Source organism: Corvus hawaiiensis, chromosome 5 (assembly GCF_020740725.1).
Source record: "Corvus hawaiiensis isolate bCorHaw1 chromosome 5, bCorHaw1.pri.cur, whole genome shotgun sequence".
Lineage (NCBI taxonomy): Eukaryota > Metazoa > Chordata > Aves > Passeriformes > Corvidae > Corvus > Corvus hawaiiensis.
In genome coordinates this window covers 69,091,922-69,118,051 of record NC_063217.1, presented here as the reverse complement: position 1 = coordinate 69,118,051, position 26,130 = coordinate 69,091,922, and the positions used below count along the sequence as shown (strand labels likewise).

Here is a 26,130-nt window from a genome sequence, read left to right as displayed (position 1 = left end):
GAATGATGTACTTAATTAAAATAAGTGCACACTTAATTCTTTTATTTTGTGCTCAGTTTGTCTTTCTCCATTGTGTTTATTTCTGAACATCAAAGAATGCATTTTATCTGTTTGATATTTTGGTAGCAGAACCATTTTGCTCTAGTGCTACTGTATAAATCAGTTTGCTTTAGTCTGAGAGCAAAACAGGTTGTAGAGGTACAATTTGGTGAAGATGTACTGTGTTGCTAGGAATAGCAAACCTTAGATTAGTAAATTCATAAATGATCTGATTATGTGATTTTTTGGGTGTTATTTAAGGCAGGTGTTCTCATTAGTTCTTATGAATTCATGGAATGCTTTAATAGCAGCTTCTAAAAATTATTCAAAGCAGTATCAGAAGTTAGAGCATTGACAATTTCCCCAGCCCTAAAGGGATTAAAAACATTTTCCTTGCAAAGCTGCTGCCTGTATTTTTGTTGTACATAACAGCGTGTGTAATTTTGCATGGTGGGTTTTTGTCTGGGGTTTTTATTCCTGAACTGGAGACCTGTTCTGAGACTGAAACCCACCTCTCTGTGCTGTGGCATGTGCTCCATTAAACTGTGAAAATTTTGGTAGCAATTGAGTCACAGGTTTCAGTTTTCTATGAAGAAGATAAGGCAAAAACGAGCTGAGAAATGAAATATAAGGAAAATAAATAGCATAATGGTGAATCAATCATGTGTTTGGATTCCTCTCCCCTCTCCCCACCCCCCCATCCCCTATTGCTGGTGTATTGAAAAATTGACTGGTTTTGAACATAAGTAGGTGGAAAGGTGCAGGTGTTGTAACTTGCTGCCTTGGTTAATTGTTCAAATAGTGTGGAGAAGGTCAATCTAATGTAGTTTTTGCTATAAAATGCTAGAACTTTGTAGGGCAGGATGTTAGGATCACAATTAGGGGGTTTTTTTTATTGTTTTGCAGAATCTCAGCTCTAAATCCATGCTCTGGATTTAAATTAATTATATTCTCCAGGAGATTATTTTGTTACATTTGCAATACTTCATCTTTTAAAACAATAGATTAAGCACAGCTTCCCTTGTTTAAAATGGAATATACTGTCAAGTTTCAAACTGAGCATTGAAAGGAAAATATTGTACAAGTTCAATGAACAGGCTCCAATTAAGTTTTGTAGAGCTGTCTTGCTGGGTGATTTTATCTGCTCCCTGAAGCACTTCTGGTATTTATGTGATGCCCTTCCTTCACAAAAGGGAACACACGTGCAAGTAAGTCCAAGTAAAAATAAAACCTGAATATTGTCTAGAAAGCCTTACAGCATAAACAGTGTTTGTATCGAAACTAGAATGTCTTTCACCTATATTAATAGACTTTGCTTTCAGAAGAAATTGCCAATATCATGCCTCCCTTTCTAGCAAAAAAAAAAAATTACTTGCTGACTATTCATTTGCAGAGCTTCAAACCATCCTTTTTGAGGTCCTGTTACTTATGATCCTACTGTCTTGTGATCCTATTGTGATTGTGATCAGGGGTACTTGGGTGACACATCTTGCATACAAACATTGCTCCTCAGCCATCCAGTCTGCTTTTCCTTCTCTGTTGCTGTTGTCCCAGAGGATTGCTGCAGTTTTGGTGGTTCCAAAATTCACCTTTCATTTCTCAGCCCTGTCATTCCGTTTATCTTGACACGCTGCACATGGCATGCTTGTACGGCCTTGTCTTTCTGCAGAAAATACCTCCTGTTAGGATGTGGTCTGTTAGGAAACTTGGAAGAACCATAATAAAAATGGCTTTGGAGGCTGATTTCTGTTTTCGTGTGAAAGGCATCTCTGCTGGATGGAGTTCAGTGATTGAAAGATGATCATTGGCAATTAAACTGCCTCATCCTTGACTTTATTTATTTCTCCCATGCCCTCAAAACTCTAAAACCTAGCGAGTAAAATCATTGAAGATCAATGAATTCTTTTATCAACACAGCATGCCACTACTGAACAGGTTCCCTCGTAGCCTATCACAGAATAAACCATTTTAATGCAGTTGGGTTGGAATTAACAAGTGAAAAAGTTTTTTTGGAAAGGCTTGTTGAGTTCTGCTGAGACAATGTACTAAAGATGCCATTTCAGGGTCGTGTTTTGGGATATTAAAACCAAACCCCTGAGTGATGTTAAGCAGAGGGCTTTTATCTGAACACACTGAACACTGGCTCTAGGCTTGTTTGTGACAGCAGAACAGGTGTGACCTGGGTAAAACCTTTCAGTGATCTGATGTTATGTTCATTTACTCTCCCACCCTCCCTGTAGTTTTTCCTTCCCCTTTATCTTCCCTTTCATGCTTCACGCTGAAGTCCAGCTCCCACTTGATAAGCCCCAGAAAGCCGGCCAGGAAAGACCTGTTAAATTTGGTTTTGAGCATGCCTCTTTTGGGAGGACAAGGAACTTTGTGGAGGTGTTGTCAGGTAGGGAAGTACAGGGTGAGATGAGCTCTTTGAGTTCTGAAAGGGCATCATCCACCAGGCGGTGTGTTGCCTAATATTTTCTTTTTGTTTAGCTTGCAAATGCATCTTCCAAGTCTTGCATTACTCCATTCAGATAAGAGAGATTCCTTAAAACGAGTTGGGTCCCATTCTGCTCGATTCAGATAGCTTCCCTGCCTCCTGGAATAATATCCCATGACTAAGGTAGTGCAGCAGCACTGAATTTTACACTTCTGAGTGCCTCGCTACGCCCTGCTGACACACAGAGTAGAAGTTCTGGCAGAACAGTCCTTCAGCAGCAATTTAAGTAAAAGTGCTGTGAGGTGGAAAAAGGGCTTCAGTCAGGTAATTGGACAGAGACATGTGTTTGCAGCCGCGCTGTGGCCACTCAGTTTACCTGCACGGGTAATTGGCAGGTCTCTTGGAGAAAATTACAAATTTGTTTGCTGCTCCACCCCTGCAGTCGTTTGTCTTGTTTTGTAAAAGGGCAATTAGTTTACTACTGAGTGGCAAGTGAAAATTAGGGTTACACGGTCACTGTGCGTTTCTAAAAGCTCTCAGTCTGAAGTTAATTGAGGTGTGTGTTTTGTCTTTGTTTTAAAAAGGAGATCTGTAAGGAGAGGCAAAAGCGTTCTGGTAAATGGTGATCAGGATTCACTGGATTCGTGTCTGGTGAGATGTCCAAGTTGTATATAGCATATACATGGAATTCATAATTTGTATGACTATAAATTATATTAAAATTTAGAGTGGAATGTGGAGTAAGCATTAGTTTGTGCTTCTAACATTTGCTGTGTATTCCAGGAAGCGGACAGAGAGGCTTTCCAGAGTCACTGGGGCACCAGGGTGGGGTTCCCAGTGTGGAGCGGTGATAAGGGAGATTAGTCACTGGATGTGAGAGAGATAAGGGCTGAGGAGGTGATGTTATCCCCATATAAAATAATCCACTTGTGATTTCAGACACGTTCAGTGTTTCAAGCTTGTCTTGCAATAAAATACTGAATAAGAAGTTCAAGGAATGGTTGTGACTCCCATCTGAATGGGAAAACATGCACTGGGAGAACCAGGGCTTAACAAAAGAAGTTAAGAGATGGTTTCCTCTTAATTCTCAGTGCTAATCTCCAAGAAAAATCGCCAGATGCTGGTGGGTTTTGTTCCCCTGAATTGCCAATGCAAAAAGTAGAAGGCAATTGAGAAGGGTAGGGGAAAATTGCACAGAATAAGAAAATCAGATTCATGTAGCAAAAGGTAACTGCTTATTTGTTATGACATAGAAAATTTAAATAGACTTTTGGTTTTCATTGTAGGTTATTGAGCCTAGATTGTTAGGCGCACTAACAGTGCTTATAAAAGAGTTATTTCCAAGTATTACAATAATTCCTGGTAGAAGCATAATGAAGTCTTGATCAGGAGAGCAGGTGGGGTCATTAGTATAAAGTTTAGGCCTTAACTTAGGCTGGTTCTGAAAATGTATGGGTGTCAGCTTCATGTTTAGCATAAACATATCCACTGAGGAATTTAGGCATTAAAATTTATCAGTCTTAATATAATTTTACAGTCATTTTCTCTTTTCGTATTTTCCTTATTTTTTTTCTCTTTGTTTGTTCTTGTTTGTTTTGGCTTGATTTTGAGCTACATGGCTAAACTCTATCTGGCATTTGAGTAATTACTTGTAAAAGGAAATTACTAGGAAATTTGGAATATATAATTGTTTCTATGGTTTTTTTCCTTGTTAGCGTAATTACCGATTTCATAAATTCTGCCTTATAAATGTAGCTTTTAATAGGAGAACTTATTAAATGTGTATCAGGGGTTTTCTTTGCCACTTGTTAGGTTAAAGTACCAGCATTTTGACATAGTCTTGACCTTCTTAGCTGAAAAAATGCTTAAATACAGTGTTAGGCAGTATCTTGTACACCTGGTTTGCGAGAGTATTTGCACTTATGATGAATGTGAGTTTTTCAGTGTCATATACTATTAGTGACTTCATTCACTAAAAAAAAAGTTCATTGACTTTGATATCAAGCCCTCAAAAACACTTGGGTGTAGTATGATAGAGCATGGCAGAGTTGTTAAGACACACCTGCCTTACTCATTTAAAGTGCAGCCTAATTCTTCACCTGAAAATGTTTTTCTTCCTTTTCAGAACTACAAAATTCCACTAAAGGGATAAAAGCGGGAAAACCCAGGACAAGAAAAAGCAGCAAGGTTTGTATTTGTGCCTGTAAATATTCAATATGATAAATAGCTGCTACTGCTCTAATAAAAAGGTAGAAGGTATTTTGACGTTCCAGCTGGATGGAAGTGTTATGTTATGTCTTGATAATAGATAATTTTGAACACAGAGACAAATAAGGAAGGGACATTTGAAATTAGGAGGGTTGCTAAATTGGTGTATCCATGAGGGATAAAGAAAGGCATTTTGGTTTAAAAAAATCAGTGGGATGACATAAAACTGTGAAGAGGCTGCAAAGAGCACAACTTGAGCACAAGTGATTGTGCTCAAGATTGGTTTTGGAAATCCTTTTTGCATCTTATGTGGTGTGTATCCTTTATGTGCATAAAATTACCATTATGACAACAGGAGACACTGAGTCCTTTTATTGAAACATAAAGTTTCTAAAACTTTTACAGCCACCCCTTTTTAGGTTGGTTAGTACCTGTCAAGGTATTCCAAAAACTAAAAGCCTTTAGCAATAAATACCTTTAAGTCACATATGTGTAAGACAGCATTTAATCTGACAATTGTTTTATGCGAGCTCAAAAGTCATAAGACCTCTTTCAAAAGTTGTGTGCTTGTTTTCTGTTGTATATCTTGGCTTTTTAAGAATTGCTTCTTCTAACAGCTGTGCTCTAGGGGGTAGTCTTGCTATCTGAGCCATGACTGACATCTTCCCTGTGTCAGAAAGGGCTAAATCAAGGAAGGAATATAAACTGTTTGTCACCTTTGCAGGCCGATGATTTGGGTGATATCGCAAGCTGGCCGACACCAAGTGAAATAGCAAACAATGAAGTGAGTGTCCTTTGTTATCCTCAGTATTTTTTTTTTTTTTTAAACCATATTGGCTTATCTGTTTAACAGTGTTCCCCCCCAGAATGTGCTTTGGGTGTTGGAGGGTTTCAGTGGAAGTTTTGTCAGTAATTCAGGTTACTGGTGTGTGCTGAACTGTTTGCACTGGTACTGGAATTTGTTAGTGGTCTGCCACGGACATGTACATAAAAATGTGCCTTATTTTTTAACTCCACTGTTTAAAAAGTTTCATTTACCTTTTCTGCTGTTTCCATCTATTTGTGCACAGATGAGGAGGCCTTTGGAGCCTTGTGAATGCGCTGCCCTCTCTTGTGGCTCAGAGCGCTTTGTGCCTGTTGTCTGAACACAATTTAGTTATTCTTAGTTATCTTATTCTTCTGATATATTTTCCCCCTCCTGGGTTTTAAGTTAACATCTATTCTGTCAAATTATCTTCCTTTCTCTTTATCTCAAGTGATAAGTGCATAATGTATTTTAGACCTCTCTGATGCTATTTAAAACAAGAAGAGAGCACAGATTATTTGAAATGGTGAGGTGCCATTTCACTCTGCTCTAGCTCTGCAGCAGGATCCCTGTGGTGCTTTTACTGTGTTCTTGGTGAGGGAAACCAGAACATTTGGGTTCAACAACATGCATTTTATAACTGAAAGTGTCCAAATTCATGTAGTGTCTGTAAAACAAAATGACATTCTGTTTGTACTTAAACTTAGCTTATTTGTCTAAGGGAAGGCTTTGTGTTCAAATTAATTACAGCACAGTACTGCAGTATCTGCTGTATGTACTCCAGCAGGTTCAAAGCTGTCTCCACAATATAGGAAAATTCTTTCTCTTTAGCAGAAATGTCTGCAAGACTTCCTGTTTTGCAGGTAAATATTATCTGGCCATAGAATGATTTGGGTTGGAAGGGACCTTTAAAGGTCTTCTAGTCCAGCCTCCCCAACCCATGTGGAAGGGACATCTTCCACTTGATCAAGAGGCTCAGAGCTTTGTCCTACATGACCTTGAATGTTTCCTAGGATGGGACATCTGAACACCTCTCTGGGCAACCTGTCCCACTGTTTCACCACTCTCATCATGACAAATTTCTTCCTATAACTTGCCTGAAACTCTTTTAGTTTAAAACCATTCCCCCTTGTCCTGTTGCTACAGGCCATGCTATAAAGTCTGTCCCCATTTCATAATCCCCCTTTAAGTGCTGAAAGACCATCATAAGGTCTCCCTGAAGCCTTCTTTTCTCCAGGCTGAACAATCCCAGCTCCCAGCTTGTGTTCACTGGAGAGGTGCTTCAGCGCTCTCATCATCCTTGGCCTCCCCTGGACTCTCTCCACCAGGTCCATATTTTTATGTTGGGGACCCCAGAGCTGGAGGCAGCACTGTAGGTGGGATCTCACCAGAGTGGGGCAGAGGGGCAGAATGCCCTCCCTCCCAGTATTCTGTAAGACCAGCTTTTTAAGATAATCAGTCTGAACAGTAGATACTAGTGAGAATATTTCTTTCTTTCCTATAAAATAAATTTTCTTATCTGAGGGATTGATTAATGATTTTTGTGCACGCTGTCATTTTACATCTTCTGTTAAAAACCAAAAACTTTCTTTTCTTAATCTAAAAATTCATTTTATATTCTTGCCAAGTTAGCAGAAAATAAAGCTATTTAAACAGATGCTTTATAAAACAAGACAGTTCTTAAAGTTCACCCTGCTGAAGAGGCTGAGAACAGGTAATAAAAAAGGAATTTTAATAGGTAAAGGAAATGTGCACCTCCTGCTAGCAGCAGCTGTACTGCCAGAAATAATTACCTGTGTCTCTTACAGTGTAAGACTGTAAGTCACAGTAAGAAGCCAACAAATAGAAGAGAAAAGGAGGAGAAATCTGATCAGAAAAGCAGTAATGGAATCAAGGACAATCCGGAGGCAAAGCCAGATGGTCCGGCAGAGAACACGAGTGAAGATGAAGCTCAAACTAATAACCAAAGGAAAAAAGGTGAGCTAAGGCACTGTGTATGATGCAGTAAGTCACTGTTGATACAGCTGCATCGATTCCAGCTGAGTGACTCAAGAAAGCTTCTCATGATTTGCATTTGCTGGGTGAATGCAGAATATGTTGCTGTCTCTGTGTGGAAGCCTCAGCCAGGCTGCCTCTCTCAGGGTTCGGAGCGTTCTGCTTAGTCAGGTAGGAATTCTGGGGGAAAAGCAGCTCGTGCCCTGTTGATGGTCCTTGGAGCTCTGACAATTTCTGGAAGATTTTGTCATGGCTGTACAAGCCAGTACTGTCTCTGATATATTTATTTCCCTTGATAGGTAGCACTGTGTTAATTTAACTTAATATATATATATGTGTGTGTGTTACTGCATATACACTAGCACATCAGTTTTCATGTTCTGCTGTTAGCTTACACATTGAAGTGATCATTTGAAAACTAAGCCAGGTTATTTGCTTCCTTTCGATCCAATCTCTTACAAAAAATGGGAAGCAAACCTGATTCACATTTGGTGAGGAGATTGGAATAGGCTGGAGAAACAGCAGAAAGAGTTTCAAGATCTTGCTGCCATCAGCTGCTTTTTTGTCTTGCTGCCCTGCTGGTGTTTTTCCAGATCCTAAAGACCTTTGCTGTTTAGATTTATTAATCTTTATATAAATATATATATATATATATATATATATATATATATATATATAAAACCAAAACCTATATTGCTTTTAATTTTTTCAGTCTAAGTGGAAATCTAAAGCAAAGCATTCCACAGGTAAAACGTGTTTTTCTTCCCCCCCCCTCCCCCCCCCCCCCCCGTGCAGATAGCACATTTTGTGTACTTGCTTATATTTCTTAGCCACAAAAGAATGGACCCCACAATACCAATCAATACTATAGTTAAATGAATTGTTAGTGGATACTTTAGGCCATAAAAATAAAACAAAATACTACAAATGAAACAAAATGAAGCTTTGCTAGTAATTTTTGATGCATGTGAATGAACTTTGAATATCTTGAGGTGAAAATACAGTATCACAGCTAAATTCTCAGGAAAATTTGTATGATCTGTGATTGAAATCTTTATTGTGATGGTTAATTTTACATGGGGGTTTTTTACCTCAGTGTTTCATATACAAGTTGTGGAATTGCATAGCAATGAATTTACTGTCTATATTTAACACTGACATAGCTATAAATTTTTGGCCATGGAGCATCTAAAAAGCCATTAAATGAAATTCACCTTTATTTCTTATATTTGAAGCTTAGGTAAGGTTACCTTTGAGTTTGAGAAATTCTTGTTTACTGCATTTATTATTTAATCATTTGTAATATCTTAAAATTTCAACATTAAGCTTCTCCCGCTTTTTAAAACTTGAAATTAACTGTTGCTAGTTTTACAAGAAGAATTCTATAGAGTCTTTTCAGGAGCTGAAACCTCAAGTGTTAGTATAACTAAGAGTAATATATTAACTTTTCAAGGTAACAAGCAGAAATGGGTGCCACTTCACTTGGACGATGTGAGGTCAGACAGTCAAGACAGACCAGGGTCTCGAACGAGCTCCAGATTTGTGCTGGAAACAAACAAGTTAGTACCTCACAACAACAGAAGGAATGAGGCAAGAAGTAAGTAGTTCTCAGTCTCTGGGTCTTGCTGTTGGTGGCAAATAAAGTGTAATATCACATGAGCTGGCAGTTTATGTCGAAACTTAGCTCTACCTGCAGGAGGTAAAACTGGCTGTTAATATTTGCCAGTAACCAGCAGCATCTGTTTTCCTCTTCGTGGCTCCCTGCGCAATCTTGTCCCACAATTTTATAATGCAGAAAGTTCGGAAATAGCCTCAGAAGGTGTCTGCTCTGTCCTACTCTGCTGCTATTCCCACAGCTTGTTGCTACCAGAGCAGTTGCTTGTGGAGCTACACTTTGAACTCTGCTTTGGCAGTTCTACTGATGTTGTTTTTTCCTGTGAGCTGGACCGATTCCCTCAGCTCCCTGACCTATTTCTCAGCATGGCAATACAAAAAGCTGTACTAACGCCACAACTGGTGCTGCTTCTGGTCCTCAGATGTTGTGAACAGAGCTGGTTGGGTGGCAGAAATCTTAGGCTGAGTGTAAATCTTTGGTTTAAGTTTTAAAATTGCACTATACATGAACAGTTCGAATGTTTGCTCATTATAAAAAGTACTGGATGCTACTGACATGGAATTCATGAAGTCATTTTAGGAACTGGATGTAAGAGCTTGATCTGGATTTTTGAAGGATGGGCAAGGGGAGGATTTTTACCAGTTACCACTTCCTTTAAGTTTTTCCTTAGGATGGTCAAATGGCTGAAAACTTGCAGCATGAATTCTACCTCAAGGTTTGAGTGATTCAGGACCAGTTTCAGTGTGAGAGAACATAAAACATCCTTGCTCCTTTCAGGAATGTTGTGTTTAAATTAAAAACTTCATTTTGTGCTAAGTGCAAACTTGCTCATGAGGATGTTTTATGTAGGACTTCTGTATGAGTCTGAGCCATAGGCAAAATTAGGATGCAAAATTTAAACCGGTCTGGAAAAACAGTTCAAGCAATACTTATGCATTTGGGATCTCTAAGGTCCAAATCCCCAGTGAGATACACACATACAGATTATATTCTCTGTAAATTCAGGGTCTTGTTTGACAAGACTTGAGTGTATGAGCGTACATGTGGGGTTGTAGGGTTCACTAAAAATGGTTGCTAAACCAAGATTTTTAATACATATCTTTAGTTAGTCCTTTGTTAAATTTAGCAGCTCTCAATTGGATCAAGTAGGGGCTGTATCCCCAGGCATTCCTGTGGCAGAGTGGTCCCCCTGGCATCTGAAAGACTATCCAGTTACACCTTGGAGAAACTTTCAGCAAAGGTGACTGACTGAACATGGAAGTCTCTGCGAGTCTTAGGGAAAGAGAAAGAAAATGAAAGCCTCTCTGACACAGTTCCTCTCACGAGTGAGGTGGGAATTACACCTGTCCTTAAGGATGGAGCCAAGGTCCCTGGGGTCTGGTTTGGACAGTTGCTATTCAATGGGCAGAGCCAGGGGAGTGGTTGGCAGCTGCTGCCGCCGGGAACAAAAGGGAGACTCCAGAGAGCCACTGCTGTGGGAATCCCATCATCAGGAACTGGGCAAAGGGATGGAGTGCACCTTCAGCACATCTGCAGATGACCCCAAGCTGAGTGCTGCAATTGACATGCCTGAAGGGCCAGATGCCGCCCAGACGGACCTGGACAAGCTTGAGGTGTGGCCCCTGGGAATCTGATGAGGTTTAACAAGACCAAGTGCTGGTGCTGCACCTGAATAAGGGTGATCCCTGGTATCAGTCCAGACTAGAGGATGAGCAGATGGAGAGCAGCCCTACCCAGAAGGACTCGGGGGTGCTGGTGGAGGAGAGTCTGGACATGCCCTGGCCATGGGCACTCACAGCCCAGAAAGCCAAACATGTCCTGGGCTGCATTCTGAGCACCATGGGCAGCAGGGGAGGGAGGGGATTCTGCCCCTCTGCTCTGCTCTGCTGAGACCCCACCTGCAGTGCTGCATCCAGCTCTGGGGTCCCAGCATAGGAAGGACATGGAGCTGTTGGAGTGACTCCAGAGGAGGGAAACCAAGATGATCAGAGGGATGGAGCATCTCACCTGTGAGGAAAGGCTGGGAGAACTGGGTTTGTTTAGCCTGAAAAAGAAGAGGCTTTGGGGTAACCTAATTGTGGCCTCCCAGTACCTGAAGGGAGCCAGCCTGCATGATGGAGAGACACTATTTACAAGGGCATGGAATGACAGGACAAGGGGGAATGGTTTTAAAATGAAAGCAAGTAGGTTTAGATTAGATAACGGGAAAAAAAAATTTACTGTGAGGGTGGTGAGGCCCTGGCACAGCTTATGCCAAAAAGCTGTGGATGCCCCATCCCTGGAAGTGTTCAAGGCCAGGTTGGATGGAGCTCCAAGCAACCTTGTCTAGTGGAAGGTGTCCCTGCCCATGGTGGGGGGGGGTTGGAACCAGATGGTCTTTAAGATTCCTTCCAACCCAAGCCATTCTGCAATTCTGTGATTGCCATCTTACTCTAGTGGAGGTGGGAGTTGTCCACAGGAGGAGGCTGAACTGTCGTGATCATTCCTTCCTGCCCCGAGCTGATCGTAGGTACCGTGATCTTTGAGCTGGCACCAGAGTGTCCAGTTGCTTCAGACTGACTGCCAGTCAATCGATTGCCACCTTACTGCTGACCCCTCCTGCCTGACTCACCCTCTGGCAGGGCTGGCAAACCTTTCCTGTTCCTCTCCTGCAGCTTGAGCTCTGACCCCCTGCTTCAGCCAGCATGGCTGAGGCTGTGGATTGCCTGGGAGCAAGCTGAGAACTCTGGGGTCATGAGGGACTTACAGGCACCAGGAGGTTTCATTGTGATTGCAGGTATTTTGTGGTTTTTTCTCTTCAAGATTGGCGTCGCGATAGAGAAAAGAGAGACGACCATGACGAGGTGTGCAGCGTGAGGAGTGAGGGTGGCAGCGTCCGAGGATTCTCCAGAGGCAGAGGAAGGGGGAGAAGCAGAGGAAGAGGACGAGGCAGAGGAAGCCCCAGCAGTATGCAAAGAAATGGATACTTCGCAAAAAATTTTAAAGCTATGTTTATAATGTTGTTGTTTTCATTTTCTAATGTTGTTATTTTATCTTCTCATCTATGTTGCAGTGAACTTTGACTATTCAGTTGGTTATCAAGAACTGTATGGTGAAGGAATTGACCAAGTATTTCAGCCTGAGCTTAACCCTGGTGTGATTTATTACTATGGTGATGGAACAGGAGTGCAGATGTATTCTGTGGATGAAGCACTTCTCAAGGAATATATAAGGCACCAAATGTAAGTAGATTGCTTAATGTATAAATATTTTCAGAGATCTAGTTAAGAAAAAATAACTCACTTCAAACAGTGTTGGATCCTTATTATCCGTATCAAGTTGGAGATTAAGGCGTTTCAGCTTAACTGTTGGAGTTAACTCTGACCATTACTAGTGTCAGCTCGAATTTATTCACTGGTGGGGTGGAAAAACTTGAGTAATGTGGAGGAGTTTTAAGGAAGCTGTTTCTGCATCTTGTGCTGTAGTCTGGCTCTAACTCGTATGACTGCTTTATTGATGGTACACAACCCTCTTCATGTTGTCACGTAATTGAGATATGGATGTCTCTGAGCTTGTGCTTTTGAGTACTGTTGGTCTGTTTGCCTATAAAGCTCTTCTTGGGTGACGTTTCCCCTATTTGCTCTCAATTTCACTTTGAGAAGTCTTGTTAGTTTGATGTTTTCAGTGTGGTTCACCTGAAACATGTAACTGAGAGAGAGTAGTTTTGCAATGATACTTGATTTTTCAATAATCTGAAATGTTTACTTTCTCGTGTACACCATTAGGCAATGAGAAACCATCTGGAAGGCTTGATTATCACCAGGAGACAAGTCAAAAAGGGCCTGGAAAGCACTAGTTCATTTTAAAGAGACAGTTTCCACCGCTGGCAGATATTTCATCCTCAGTACTTGCATTTCTCTGCAATGCCTCTGTGGTGGTTTTTGATTGCCCTCATGTTCCGTACAGCAACTTGCTTATTTTATTCTCGCTTCTTTTGTTACAGTTGACGCAAAAAGGAAGAGAAAAGCCTCTTTAAAGGGCAGAAAGTATCTGACATGTGGCTATCAACTTCAAAACTTCTATTGCAGTCTTTTTTTACTCTTGCTGCCAGGCCCCTATGAGACCTGACAGTGGACATGTACCCCCATGTCAGGATAATCGGCCTGCACTGTCCTCAGACAAGTGGGGGAGGAGCACAGCCACTCCACTGTTGGCCAGATTTCTGGGCATGCAGTGTAGAATCCAGACCTCCTAAGGTAGGACATGACGATGTCCCCCTCTGCTGAGAAAAATGCCACTTACAGCATTGGTCACATCTGACTTCTGGGTATATTTGTATTTCGTTTTGGCACCGAGAGGTTGGCAGATGTTGGTAGAAGACTTGGCATGGCTGGATAACCACAGCCACTGGCTGCTTGCCTGGTGTGAACTCCTAAGGCAGTTTGGTTATGGAGTTTGCTTTCCATGAGAGGGAGATTCCTGAGCAGGGTTAGAACATAACTCCACTAGTTTTATTCTCCCTAGACAAAAAAAAAAAAAAAAAAAAAGAAAAAGGTGGTTTTTTATCTATTCCCTTCTTTTATCACATTAAAACTTATGGGAAACAGACTTTATTCATCAGTTACCTATTATTCACCTCTAAATGGGGGTGGCTTTGTCTGCCTTTGATAACTTAGCTATAAAATATTAAAGTGAGTATGCCAAAGAAGGAATTATATATGGAATAAAGGTACACCAAATTGTTATGTCTCAGAGCTCCTATTGGAGGCCAAAATAAATCAGGATATATTAAAGAAGTGAGATCGAATCCTAGTGGATGAATAAATTTTAAAAGTTTACGTGCTTAATAGAGAAAAATCTTAGACACTGTCCAACTGAGTTGATGTGTAATTACAGGAAGAAACACACTGCTATCAAGCAGTTTATGCTTGTCCCAAGAACCAGCTCGACCTACAAGAGAGTAATATTTGTATTGCATACCAAAATATCTTCTGTGTTGTTAATTACAGGCTGAAGTTGTCAGCCTGAAAAGTTTCAGTGCTTAGCAGCTCCTCATTCTGCAACGTGCAGCAGAACCCTACTTAAAAGTCCTCTTGCTTTAGAAAATAAATAAATAAAAGTTCAAATATCAATTCAGGAGTAAGCAAAGGGACTCTGAGGAAAAGGCAGAAGAGGAAAGCTGGAGGGGGTGTGTGTGTTTAGGTTCGTCCCTCTGCTTGGAGCAAACCCCTGCATTGTCTTCATTTATCATTAATGGTCTTTCACATTCCTTTTTCTAGAGTGATGGACATCAAGGGAGGCAGTTTGAGTCAAGTTCAGTCATTGTCCATTTCTGCTTATGGAATTTTTATCTAGGTGAATCGTTACAGGATTTTACCTTTACTGTATGATTGTAAAGGTAACACTAGTAAAACATTGGTTATGGCATTTGTGTTTGCTTATCTTCTAGACTGGGAGGGGAAAAGGAACGTTGCAGCTCAGAACAGCAGACAGGATATTCTTGAAAGAAACTTTCTCTTTGTGCCCAGTTGCTTCACTGATCATACTTGGCTCTGAGTAAGAGCTTAACTCTCCAAAAGCCTTGTTCTCTTCTCTGTTTGCTTTGACTTAGTAGCAGCGTTCCCATTTGTCCCATCTTGTCCAGCATTGAGACTTTAAATTCATTCTGTCCTAGAGCCCAGTGTTGGTGAGAGCACGGTGCTGGGAACGCCAGGGTCACAGGTTCGATCCCTGCCTGGGCCGTTCACTTCGGAGTTGGACTCGAGGATCCTTGTGGGTCCCTTCCAGCTCAGAATATTCTGTGTGTGATTCCATGTGTTTCATAGAGCCAGCTTTTGCTTCAAATTTCTTCAGCTACACAAAATTGGAGAAAGAAATGGTATCCAGGTGCTGCTTGGGTCATTGATGGCATCAGAGTGCTCTGCTCTTGGAGACTTTGGCCTTGATTCCAGCTTCAGTGGAGAGACTTAGTGTTTTTTACTTTGTTGAAATTAGAATGATCGTTATTTACATTTGCATGTGCAGCTTTTTTCTTCAGCATTTTAATACCCTCTCATTTTCTTTTTGCACCCCTCTATTTCTGTAACAGAATTTTAACTGCTTTCCATTAAGTCTTTCCCTACTTGCGTTTTTCTGAACGCCATGAGGGGTTAGTATTCCTTGGATGTAATGTGCAAAATCGTGGTATGATGTGTAAGCTCTATGAAAGGCCTAGATTTCAGTCATCATGATTAAACTGAGGGGGTTTTTCATTCTTTTTCATAGGACGTTTTCTCATTCCCTTGCTCTGTGTGACAGATCATGATATGAATTCCTTGCTTTTTGTCTTCACTAAGTATAAAACATCTTGACACCTGGGTTATTTCCTAGAGCAGCTTCATTGCTGAAGATTTGTCTTTCTGCTGTTTGTCCCTCATCTCTGTGGTATTACCAGATTCCTGAAATGTCCTTGTCCTTCTTTGTCCACTAAACACCATCTATTCTGTAAGACTTTTTTTCTCCATGAACTGTTGTGCCTTTTGGTACAGTTTCATGCCAAATACAGCATTACTGGTTTTGTTTTCTCATCTTCTCACAAGCATGCTTGATGATTCAGAGTATATATCTGTGCCTCCACACTCAGGTAGGATACTCAAACCTTCCAATGCACTGGAGACTGGGACAATAAAAGATGCAGTTCAGGATGAACTGATATTGCTGTGTGGGACATAACTTATGCCCTGACTGTAAGCAGTGCTTGTCCTTCATCTGTATGGAGGCCAAGACAATGTTGTTCCCTTCTGTCCATGTAAGTAATGAGGGAGGGGGTAGGTGAAGGAAAACTGGAGCATAGTTTTTGGTTGTGCAAATGTAACAAGGCTTTGATTTTTACCCCGCTGTACTGAGTCATAAGTCTATCTTAAGCTGTCGAGCATGCTTGCTGTTCTGTGGGTCTTCTGTAGTGATACAGCTGTTGAAGAATGATTCTGTTGATGTCAAAATACACTCTGTCTTTTAATGGAAGACATTAACAAGGAATCTAGGTTGCTTGAAGTGTAGAGTAAGCTCAGGTTTGTATGTTTTGTTCTGCAGTGAGTATTATTTCAGCACAGAAAATTTGGAGAGAGACTTCTTTCTGAGGAGAAAGATGGACCAACAAGGATTTCTGCCTGTGTCACTGATCGCCAGTTTCCGTCGGATGCAAGCTCTGACAACGAATGCTGCTCTCATTTTGGAGGTAAAATCATTCAGAAGCATATATTTGAAAAGTTGCTTGGTTAAGTCTGTGCTGCCATTTAAAGTCAGCACTATGAAGTTAATAAAATTTTCTGTTTGTAATGACAAGGATTCTATAAAGAGGCTATAAGTGGCCAAGTTGGTGGGCTTTTTTCTTTTTGTTGGTAGTTTTTAATGTTATAATGTGCTTGTCACACAGGCCCTAAAGGACAGTACAGAAGTTGAAACTGTGGATCAGAAACTACGAAAAAGGGTTGATCCAGAAAAGTGGCCAATTCCAGGTCCTCCTCCATGCAACCTGCCTCCAACTGACTTCTCTCAGCTCATCAATTGTCCAGAATTCATACCAGGCCAAACTTTTGGCTCACATACTGGTAAAAGATTTATTTTACAGAAACATAAGTTTAGTGCTGTCGGTCTAGCTTAGGAAATTTGCCTCCTGATACTGATTTCATAATAGAAGTTGTACTTCTGGTAACAGTTTATTCAGCTGCTCTGCGTGCCAGCCTTGCACTTGCCAAGTCACATGGCTGATGTTAAGTAGATAAAAATGTCTCTTGTGTGTTATGGCTGTGACCATTCTCCAGAATACAGAATGGTGGACTACAGTCCTGTAGAATTAGTAACACTAATCTTAAACTAGTCCTAAACTCTGCTTCATTTTTGTGGCAGCTGAAAGTTCACTCTTTATTTGGTGCCTCCTTGTTTTGGATGTGAAACTCATTCACATTATTAATAGGGAGATGGATTTGTTTGCTGACAACCCTTGGCAAGGAAATCCTTTACTAAAATGTTGGCTGAAATTAAATGGGAAGAATGAAGATGGAGTTAGGCACCCATCCACAGAGCTAGAAAATGATGTGGAGAAAATAGGATCCTAATGATGCTGTGCTTTTTTTTCTCCTCAACAAATGTAATGTCTCACAGCCTATGAAGAAACTTTCCATGGAAACAAGTTCTTAGAACTGATTTTATTCTGAAATGTTGGGTGAACTGTGGAAAGCTGTCTCTTAAAAATGAAAAGAAATTCTTTGATCAGTGTTACAGTTATCCATAGAGGTAGAAAAATGGTAGCTGTGGTTAAAAGAAAGACCAGTGAAACAATTGACAAACAAGCAAAATAAAACCAAAACAATCGACAACAGGAACTGAACTACTGTTTTCTACTGCTAGAGTCTGCACCAAGTTCTCCAAGAGTGGGAAGCCCACTGAGTCCAAAGGAAAACGCTGAAACAAGTAATTTTCAGACAATGTCTAAGGGACTGTCTACAAGTTTGCCTGACTTGGACTCCGAACCTTGGATAGAAGTGAAGAAGAGGCATCGTGCATCCACTGTCAAGCTAAAGGTAAAATCAAAACCCTTGAAGTTATGTTCAAATAAACACATGCAAAACCAACTTTGAGGTTACACTGTAAACCAGGGTTTTAAACGTCTTAACATATGTGATGCTTGAGAATGCAATACAGTTTGGGAAATCATTATCCAACTCAAATGTAAAACCTTTTCCAACTCAGGAGACTGTTCCTGTACCTGATCAAACACCAGATCAACACCAGCCACCCCCACTTCCCGAGGAACAAGAACAGGAAGAACTTGAATTTTTGTTTGATGAAGAGATGGAACAAAATCAGTGTCGGAAGAATAAATTTACTGATTGGTCAGATAGCGATTCTGATTATGAAATTGATGATCAGGATGTAAACAAGATTTTGATTGTAACACAGACACCCCCATATGTGAAAAAACATCCTTGTGGAGACCGTGCTGGCAACCGTGTGTGCCGTGCAAAAATCACATCAGAACTTGCTAAAGTCATTAATGATGGCTTGTACTACTACGAACAGGATTTGTGGATGGATCAGAGTGAAAACGATGCCACGGTGAAGGTAATTCTCTTTAATTTTTGACCTGAAAACCATGCCTGTCCAAACAGTTCCCAAATTAATTTCAGCCTTCTGCTATGTAGTTGTAAAATGCTACAGAAAAGTGACAGTAATTTGCAGGTCTGCTGAGCTACCTTTACAGTGGAAAGCAGACCCATGGTTTTCATACCACAGACTTGACCAAAAACATTGAATGAATTTTTTTTTTTAACATTTTGGAGATGGTTCAAGTTTTCCAATGTTTTCTTGTTCTATGAATAGTTTGTTTCATAACAACTGCAAATCCCTACCCAGAGAGGAAGGGGGGTATGTGTCAGAGATGAGATGATGAGAGGGAAGTAATACAGTCATTTTAAAGTAGTTTTGTATTAAGGTGCTGTTTGCCTTGTAGTTTGTTAGAAGAATAGTTAGAATGAAGTTACCTACACACTGAGTGGTGAGGGAACGGGGCTTTATCTGTGCACAAAGAGGGGGTAGTGGCTTCATGGACAAATGGAGCACGTCCATCCAAAAGCAAGTGGACAAAGGTGGAAATGGATGTTGAGAGTAAGAGCAAGAAATAAAGGTAGAATTTAGAATATGAAATAAATGGACAAAGAAAACCAGCAAACATGAAGAGGGCAGTGAGAAATAGCAAACTGCAAGAGAGAATATTTTCTTTTTTGTTGCTTTTATGGACTTGACAATGATTTGACGAGATTTTTCACACAGAGCATACACAAGTCCCACCTGAGACAGGTGTGGGGGTTCTTGTGTGTCAGTTCTGGCTTATTTTCTCTTCATGAAATGCATCTGTTTCTCAGGGTGGTATCTATTACCCTGCTTTGCATTTACAATTTGCTTTCTCTAATTCAGCAAGAGATTGAGAACTTTAAGAAGCTAAACCTCATTAATAAGGACAAATTCGTTAGTCCTGCACCAGAAACTGCTGATCCAACGCAGGAAGTTCCTCCAGGACCTCGAGGTTTACAGAAAGGTAAGTATAAAAGTATTTGTTTTTTAGAATCTGTAATAAAGAACAACTCTGTAGGTGTTTTGACGGTTTCTGCCTGTGCAGTATTTTAATTTTGGTTCAGTCAGCAGTCTGAGGGGGCTTTTTCTTTGCTAATTTTTCAAATTGCCAACTGTTCATGGGTAGCATGGTTTCAGTTGAATGACAAGAAGCTGGCGCTTGTTCTGCTTTGTTGTCACTCTCCATCAACACCAGGTGCTCTTTGTGTGACTTGGAATTTACAATGTGTAAAGTTAAACTGAAGCTGTGAAACATTTTTTAGAAACCAGTGTTTTTATGGGACACAGGGATGGAAGGAAATGAGATAAGAAGAATTTACTACTTGTATCATAGCATTACTGAGCAGTCACAAAATCCCAATCTTATCTTTAGAGGTATTTCTTTGAGTAGTACTATTAACATTTACTGGGTTACATGCTAATAGCATCTCTAAAGTAGCTCAGTAAAACCACCTTTCTCCTTCCTGCCTCCATATTTAGCAGAGGAGCTGGCCTGTAATTTCCTAAGTACTGAAGTACCTCCAACAGCAGGAATGGCTCGGTCGCTGCCAACAGCAGTCCCAGATTCGCCCCGTTTCCACCCTGGCTTTATCCCACGAACACCTCGCACCCCAAGGCTCCAGGATCCCAACAAAACACCCAGGTTCTACCCTGTTGTTAAAGAAGCACGATCCTTTGATGTAAAGGTAAATGAAAAAACATATTTAAAAAAAACCCCAAAACCAGCAAAAGCCTACAAAACTCATGTTTCTGCATACAGTTTAACAAGAATTGAAAGGCAAAAAATTAAATGCTTGTACTCCTATTGTTATTTTCCAAAATATTTACCATAATCATTTTCTTATTTCTATTAAATGTTTTCTGAGTCTTCTTCCTTGGAAGTCTTTGCTAAAAAAAGTGTAGTGTTTAAGATTTTTGGTTAGTTACATAAGACTAATCTTCAGGTTATGAAACTGTGGTCTTGTGACTTTATAACTTGTTAGATAACAGAATATAAAACTTCTAGATCTCTGTTTTAAGTGGGAGAGAATGAGTGAAGTCAAATTAGGGAAGTAAATCCTTCATTTACTTTCTTAGACTCCAAGAAAAAGAAAAACGCGCCACAGTACAAATCCTCCCTTGGAATGCCATGTTGGTTGGGTCATGGATTCCAGAGACCACAGGCCAAGAACTTCCTCTGTGAGGTAAATGTTGTTGTTGTTATTCAAAATTTATTGGCAGGTAGTTCTCACTGCTAGTGGAGAAACAGGCTATGAAAGGCAATTTATAAATACAATGGAAGCAAGAAAAGAATGCTCAAGAAAGACAAAAATATGGAATACTGTCTGGAAACAAGCTAGGCAGACTAGTGTTCACAGCGTTGTTTGATCCATGATACAGCAGCATTAATGTTACTTGAGGCACTGATGTTCACTTCAGCGGTCATTAAAAATCAGGCATGACCATAAAATCAGTAATGTTTAATTATCATTGTCCAAACCTGCCTGTTTTTGACATATTAGCACAAAATCTGATTTTCTTGAGGTGCAGCCAAACCCAGATACACTGCAGCAGTCACCAGGTGACCGTACCGCAGCTCTTGCATAGGTCAGGGTGGGTGAAAACTGATTGTGCAGAAAAGCTCTGTTTATAGGTCAGAAATATGTTGGTTTTTTTCTCCAGCAGTTCCAATGCCTCACCTTCAGAAGGAGCTCCACTGGCAGGTTACGGCTGTACTCCAAATTCTCTTCCCAAATTCCAGCATCCATCTCATGAACTGTTAAAGGAGAATGGCTTTACTCAGCAGGTGTACCACAAATACTGGCGAAGGTGTTTAACGGGTAAGCTGCTCCATGCACTTCCTCAAATTTTAGGTAGAAGTTCCCAGGTGTTGTCTGATACCAGTTTTCTTCACATTGTTCCTCATCCTTAATTTTTCTTGGGAAGGTGTAGTGGTTTGGTCCAAAATACTCATTACTGTTTATCTGCTGTGAGATGAGAGTGAGGAGAAACACAAAGCAGGCAGCCAACCTTGCAAGAATATAAAGAAGTTTATTAACAGACCTAAAAGAAGAAAAAAAAATTAAACCACCTTCAGAACTCTCCTCCTCCCCCCACCTTCTTCCCTTCTCCCACTGACAATGTAAAAAGACAACCCTTAAGATGTTCAGTCTGTTTACCACTTCCATAATAACCTTGTTCAGTCCATTTAGAAAGAGAAGTCTCTTCTTGCTCGTGCTATGAAAACATTATCACAACAAGACAGCCGCCCACTTCCAAATATTGTTCAGTCCATTTAGGAAGAGGAGTCTCTCTGCCTGCGTGTGAGTCCTTTCCCCCGACTTGCAGCTTTTCCCGCAACTGCTTTCGAGGGTCCACTCTTGAATTACTGGGGTACAATTTTAAGGTTGAGCTGTTCAGAAACAAAAGTTCTCTTCACCCATCTCTGGGAGCATTTCATCTCTAAGAACAGAGGCCCTTCTCCTTCCCTGGGAGCAAAGGGTCCTCCTCATCTTCATTGTTAGGACTATCTCTGGGAGCATCTCTAGGGACTGAGGTTTTCTCCTTTCCCATTTGGAGCAAAAGTCCTCATCTGGTTCATCTCTCCCTGTCCAAACTTCTCATGAAATTACAGCTGTGTCAGCATCTGCCTATCTCAGCACAGGTGCTTTTGCTTATGAGCTGAACACTCCACCCCCCATATCTTCATGAAATTACAACGGGATACTCTGATATATCATAGCTTCACAACAGAATTTCAGCTTTAAGCATCTCCTCTCTCTCTTCCCTCAGGTTTTCAGCTCGGGGGGGGAGGTTCCATGGCTGGAACAGGTCCATCGGCTCCAGGATGGCCGTGGCCTGGCCCGAGCAGGGCCTGGCCGGGCCCGCTGGCCCCCACACGGGGCCCGCAGCCACCTGTCCCAGCGCCAGAAACGAGAGAGAGCTTGGGGGGGAGTTTGTCTATTCTTAAGTGTGTATCACAGAGGTGGTCACAACTTTAAGTGGCTTAAAGAATTGTCCATATTCAAACTGGCCAGCTGATAGGTTCTATCAGGTCCCAGAGGAAACTGTAAGCACCCCTTAGCAAGGACATCCCTTCCAGGACTGTGCTTGCTAACCTATCACAGAAGGCAAACAAAATTTATTTGGTGCTTCTGTTTAGGAACCCTGCTTTCCATTTAACTTTACGTTCCCTGACAAAAAAATTACACTCAAATTTGGACTGAAGCTCCCAGAAGATCTGGTGTGTTTTTTTACTAAAGGCAAGGCACTTTAAAATACTCTGGTGAAAAACTAAATTAGTGGTTTTGTTCTTCCCTTTCTTTTTTTCTTCCAGAGAGGAAACGGTTGGGAATTGGCCAGTCCCAAGAAATGAACACACTTTTTCGTTTCTGGTCCTTTTTTCTGAGAGATCACTTCAACAAGAAAATGTATGAAGAATTCAAACAGCTTGCTCTAGAGGATGCAAAAGAGCACTACAGGTATTTTTTCTTGAGGCTTTACCACTCCTTTTAATGACTGCGAAGTTTACATACATCTGCAGTGAACATTTTTAGTACTACCTTTGCCTTTTTGTAAATCTTTAAAATAGCAGTGTGTCTAAGTTGTTTTAATAGCAAAAATCTGTATATATTTGTGCTTTGCAGATGAATAGCTAAATGGGCCACATTTCCTGACCTGTAATCAATCAGTTGTGAGTTCCACAAAATCCTGTAACTTGTTGACCATGACGAGTCAGTTCTGTACTAACACTCTTAAGATTCTTCCTTCCATAGGTGAAGACATTCTTTACCTCATTTTACTTGTTCAGACTGGTTCTTGCCTTACAAAAATACCAGAAAAATGACCACGAAGGAAATTGTCACTGCCCTTTAGCTCTTGGATATAATTCCCTTCCTTCCACCCATTTCCCCCACCTCTATTTTTCTGAGCCAAAGAGACAAGGTAGATTTTTGTACCTCTCTGTTCTGTTCCAGGTACGGCTTGGAATGCTTGTTCAGATTTTACAGCTATGGCCTGGAAAAGAAATTCAGGAAGGAAATATTTGAGGATTTCCAACAAGAAACAAAGAGGGACTATGAAGCTGGTAATTATCACAGGCTTGTCACTGCTCACACTGTGGTAACATTAGTTGAAGATAATCCCAATTCCTTGGCACTGACTTGTTACCTGACCGAGAACAGCTTTTATTCGTATTCTTTTTATCTTCAGTTCTCTTAAAAATATCGTTACCAGTGAATAATTAAGTTTTTAATTAAATTTGACCTTTGTAAAGTGGTAAAATTATCTTTTTCTGTTTATCTTTTTCTGTTACTAGGTCAGCTGTATGGACTGGAAAAATTTTGGGCTTACCTAAAATACTCTCAGCACAAGACTCCAGCTGTCGACCCCAAACTGCAAGAGTACCTGAGTAAATTTAAGAGACTGGAGGACTTCAGGGTGGATGTAAGTTTCAATGCCTGTTTTAAATAATATTTGGTGTACTAGTATTTTTGCTTCAAGGTAATCTGAGAGCAGCACTTGATTTCATGAAAAAGCAGCTTGATAAATCCTAAGGGCCTAATCCTTTCAGTCCTACGAGTTGTGGAAAGGCAAAAAATACCTGGCTTTATGGCAAAACACGTAACAGGTTGCCCCTGTTTATTTTCAGCCTCCTATTGGTGAAGAATCTGGCAGGAGGAGATCAGGTGAGGATTCAGGTCATCGAAGACATCAGTCTAACTCTTCTAAAACACTTTCCACCACCAAACCCCCCGCTGCCTGTCAGTCCCGGCCGCTGGGAAGCATTTCCTGTGGGAATACCGTGCACGCCTCCGTGGGCCGCAGCACTGCTGCCACAAAATCTATAGAAAGTGATGTACCAGAAAAATAGACTTTGGATGAGCTTGTGCCCTTGAGAATCAGCTTTGGCATCACTCTTCTAATCTGGAGATCTTCAAGGCGAGGCAATCTCTACTACGTGATTAAAAATGTATGGAAAGACAAAGAATGGGATTCTTTTTCACGGGATTTAGTTCCAAAACACTTGCCCTAGGAGAGTTGCTCTTGGTTATGGGATCATTGGAAGGATCCTAGGGAAGAATCTTTGGCTTCAGTATTGCTTTCCTCAAGCTTTTGTTTACAAAGAACTGCATTCCTTGCATATGCAAAAAATACTTCAAGGGATGCCTTACATTTCAGCTCAGATTTCTTAAAAAGGTATGATATATATTCATGTTATTTACTGTGCTTTCCTTACCCATATTTCCCCATTATTTGTATTCTACCAAAGCAAAAAAGATTACATTATATGTAGACTATTAAATGGAAAAGAAGGATCTATGTAATTGGTTTGCTTTCAAAGCTAACTATCAAAAAGTCTGTTTTTCTGCAAAAGCACACTCGAGAACATGCAGCTGTATATGAAACTGCATTTCTGGATTCTATTTAAAGATATAGCTTCTATTTTTTTCAGGGTCTCCATAGTTAGTATTTTATTAAGTATGGAGTTTGAGTGGACTTAACTGGGATAGTTTTGCAGGTATTTCCTTCAGTACTGGTTCTTTAATAACTAAAGCAACAGAAAACTACAGGGGAAAATCAAGCTTTTGATTTCATAGTGTCTTAAATTAACATTCAGTATCTACAGTTTGTGCAGATTGTTAAAATAGCCAACTATTCGTACTCTGGGCTTGAGAGGTGTCTTCATTTGAATTCTCTTATGATTATGAACTCTAGCAGGAGAGGTAATTTTGAATTTTTTTTTCTCCATATTTCAAGTAATAATTAGTTTGGAGGGAAACAAAGTATTGTAAATTTTAATTTTTATTTGCTTTATTTTGCAATATCTGAATGAAGTTCTGCTTAAATCGTGCTCGCTAAGCCTAAATGATTTCAAACAGGTCTAAAGACAATTTCACTGAATGTAAGTTATTCAAATACAAATCCATTTTTGTAGCTGAAAGGGGGGGATGTTTATAACCTGTCATGTCTTATTAACTTCATTACTTTGCTTTTAAAGACTCAAGAAGAACCAGGTGAATAACTTCTCTTCCAGGTGTAGGTGAGAGGAATTCCAGCTTTTCATTAGTTAACTGCAGAATTACTTCAGTCAACTTTTAAAGTTAAAAAGTGTTATCTAGCACAGATGCCTTAAACTGACTGCACAGCCATGGATGGAGCTTTAAACTATCAGCTCTCAGAGGTTATAATGAATCTGTTAATTTCTCATTGTCCTGTGAATGAATCACTGAATCACTGAATCACTGAAACAAATGATGGATGTTTGCATTGAAAGGAGCGGATGGTAGCAGTGACCTTCCCCACAGTTTATACCATTTCAGCACAAAATCCAGCCTTTCGTCAGTGGCCTGTTCTAAATAAATTTAAATGAACACATACCAAGATTTTAAGTAAATATCCTATAAATATGCTGAAGTGACACATCTCAATCCTGTGTTTGATCCATGCCTTTTGCTACCCATGAAAATGATGCGAATGTAAATTTGGATTGAAATTGTATATACAAGTAATAAATTTATTTCAATTTTTCATTGGAAAATGTGCAGATTAAGCTTTTAGTGTGTGTAATTTTGTGATATCTTGGAAAATTTTATAAAAACAACAAAAAACCCTAATAGTGTTGTATATCAACTTTTTTTCCCCCAAAAAGTGTGAAGAAAAACAGCTTGAAAGAGTGTAAGGATGTAGATTTGCATGGGAATTTCTGCTGCACTGAGGGAAACCCAGCCTGCTAAAGGTGGAAGTGCTTCTTGGAATGGGAGCCAGCTTTCTGCAAGTTCAAGATGGATTTATTTTTGGCATATGATTGGGTATCTGTCAAAAATACGAGAAGTGAGTGATAAATGTGGGGGAAGGCAAGGAGAGTGAATACTTTACCTGCTGGCCTCTGTAGTGAGCTGGACAAAAACACCACCCAAGCCCATCCACAGCTCTGGCTGCCTCTCAGGAATGCCCCTTTCACTT

At 40.4% G+C, this 26,130-nt stretch overlaps 1 protein-coding gene across 3 annotated transcripts in view; it reads left to right on the top strand.

The window, feature by feature from the left end:
* LARP1B (La ribonucleoprotein 1B) overlaps positions 1 to 25,781 on the top strand; it is a 29,096-nt gene extending 3,315 nt beyond the window's left edge. The window contains exons 2-19 of one of the 3 annotated variants that reach the window (XM_048302857.1): positions 4,599 to 4,660; positions 5,406 to 5,465; positions 7,295 to 7,463; positions 8,935 to 9,078; positions 11,899 to 12,042; positions 12,149 to 12,317; positions 16,147 to 16,291; positions 16,490 to 16,664; positions 17,464 to 17,636; positions 17,806 to 18,177; positions 19,030 to 19,150; positions 19,666 to 19,871; positions 20,263 to 20,369; positions 20,851 to 21,005; positions 22,502 to 22,646; positions 23,142 to 23,251; positions 23,483 to 23,610; positions 23,816 to 25,781. In XM_048302857.1, coding sequence (XP_048158814.1) covers positions 4,599 to 4,660; positions 5,406 to 5,465; positions 7,295 to 7,463; positions 8,935 to 9,078; positions 11,899 to 12,042; positions 12,149 to 12,317; positions 16,147 to 16,291; positions 16,490 to 16,664; positions 17,464 to 17,636; positions 17,806 to 18,177; positions 19,030 to 19,150; positions 19,666 to 19,871; positions 20,263 to 20,369; positions 20,851 to 21,005; positions 22,502 to 22,646; positions 23,142 to 23,251; positions 23,483 to 23,610; positions 23,816 to 24,037 — 2,807 coding nt within the window. In that variant the 3' untranslated portion in view covers positions 24,038 to 25,781. Of the gene's footprint in view, positions 1 to 4,598; positions 4,661 to 5,405; positions 5,466 to 7,294; positions 7,464 to 8,934; positions 9,079 to 11,898; positions 12,043 to 12,148; positions 12,318 to 13,084; positions 13,332 to 16,146; positions 16,292 to 16,489; positions 16,665 to 17,463; positions 17,637 to 17,805; positions 18,178 to 19,029; positions 19,151 to 19,665; positions 19,872 to 20,262; positions 20,370 to 20,847; positions 21,006 to 22,501; positions 22,647 to 23,141; positions 23,252 to 23,482; positions 23,611 to 23,815 lie in introns of those variants that run through there. The other 2 variants (XM_048302856.1, XM_048302859.1) reach the window with 2 other exon arrangements.
* Positions 25,782 to 26,130: the final 349 nt, after the last annotated feature.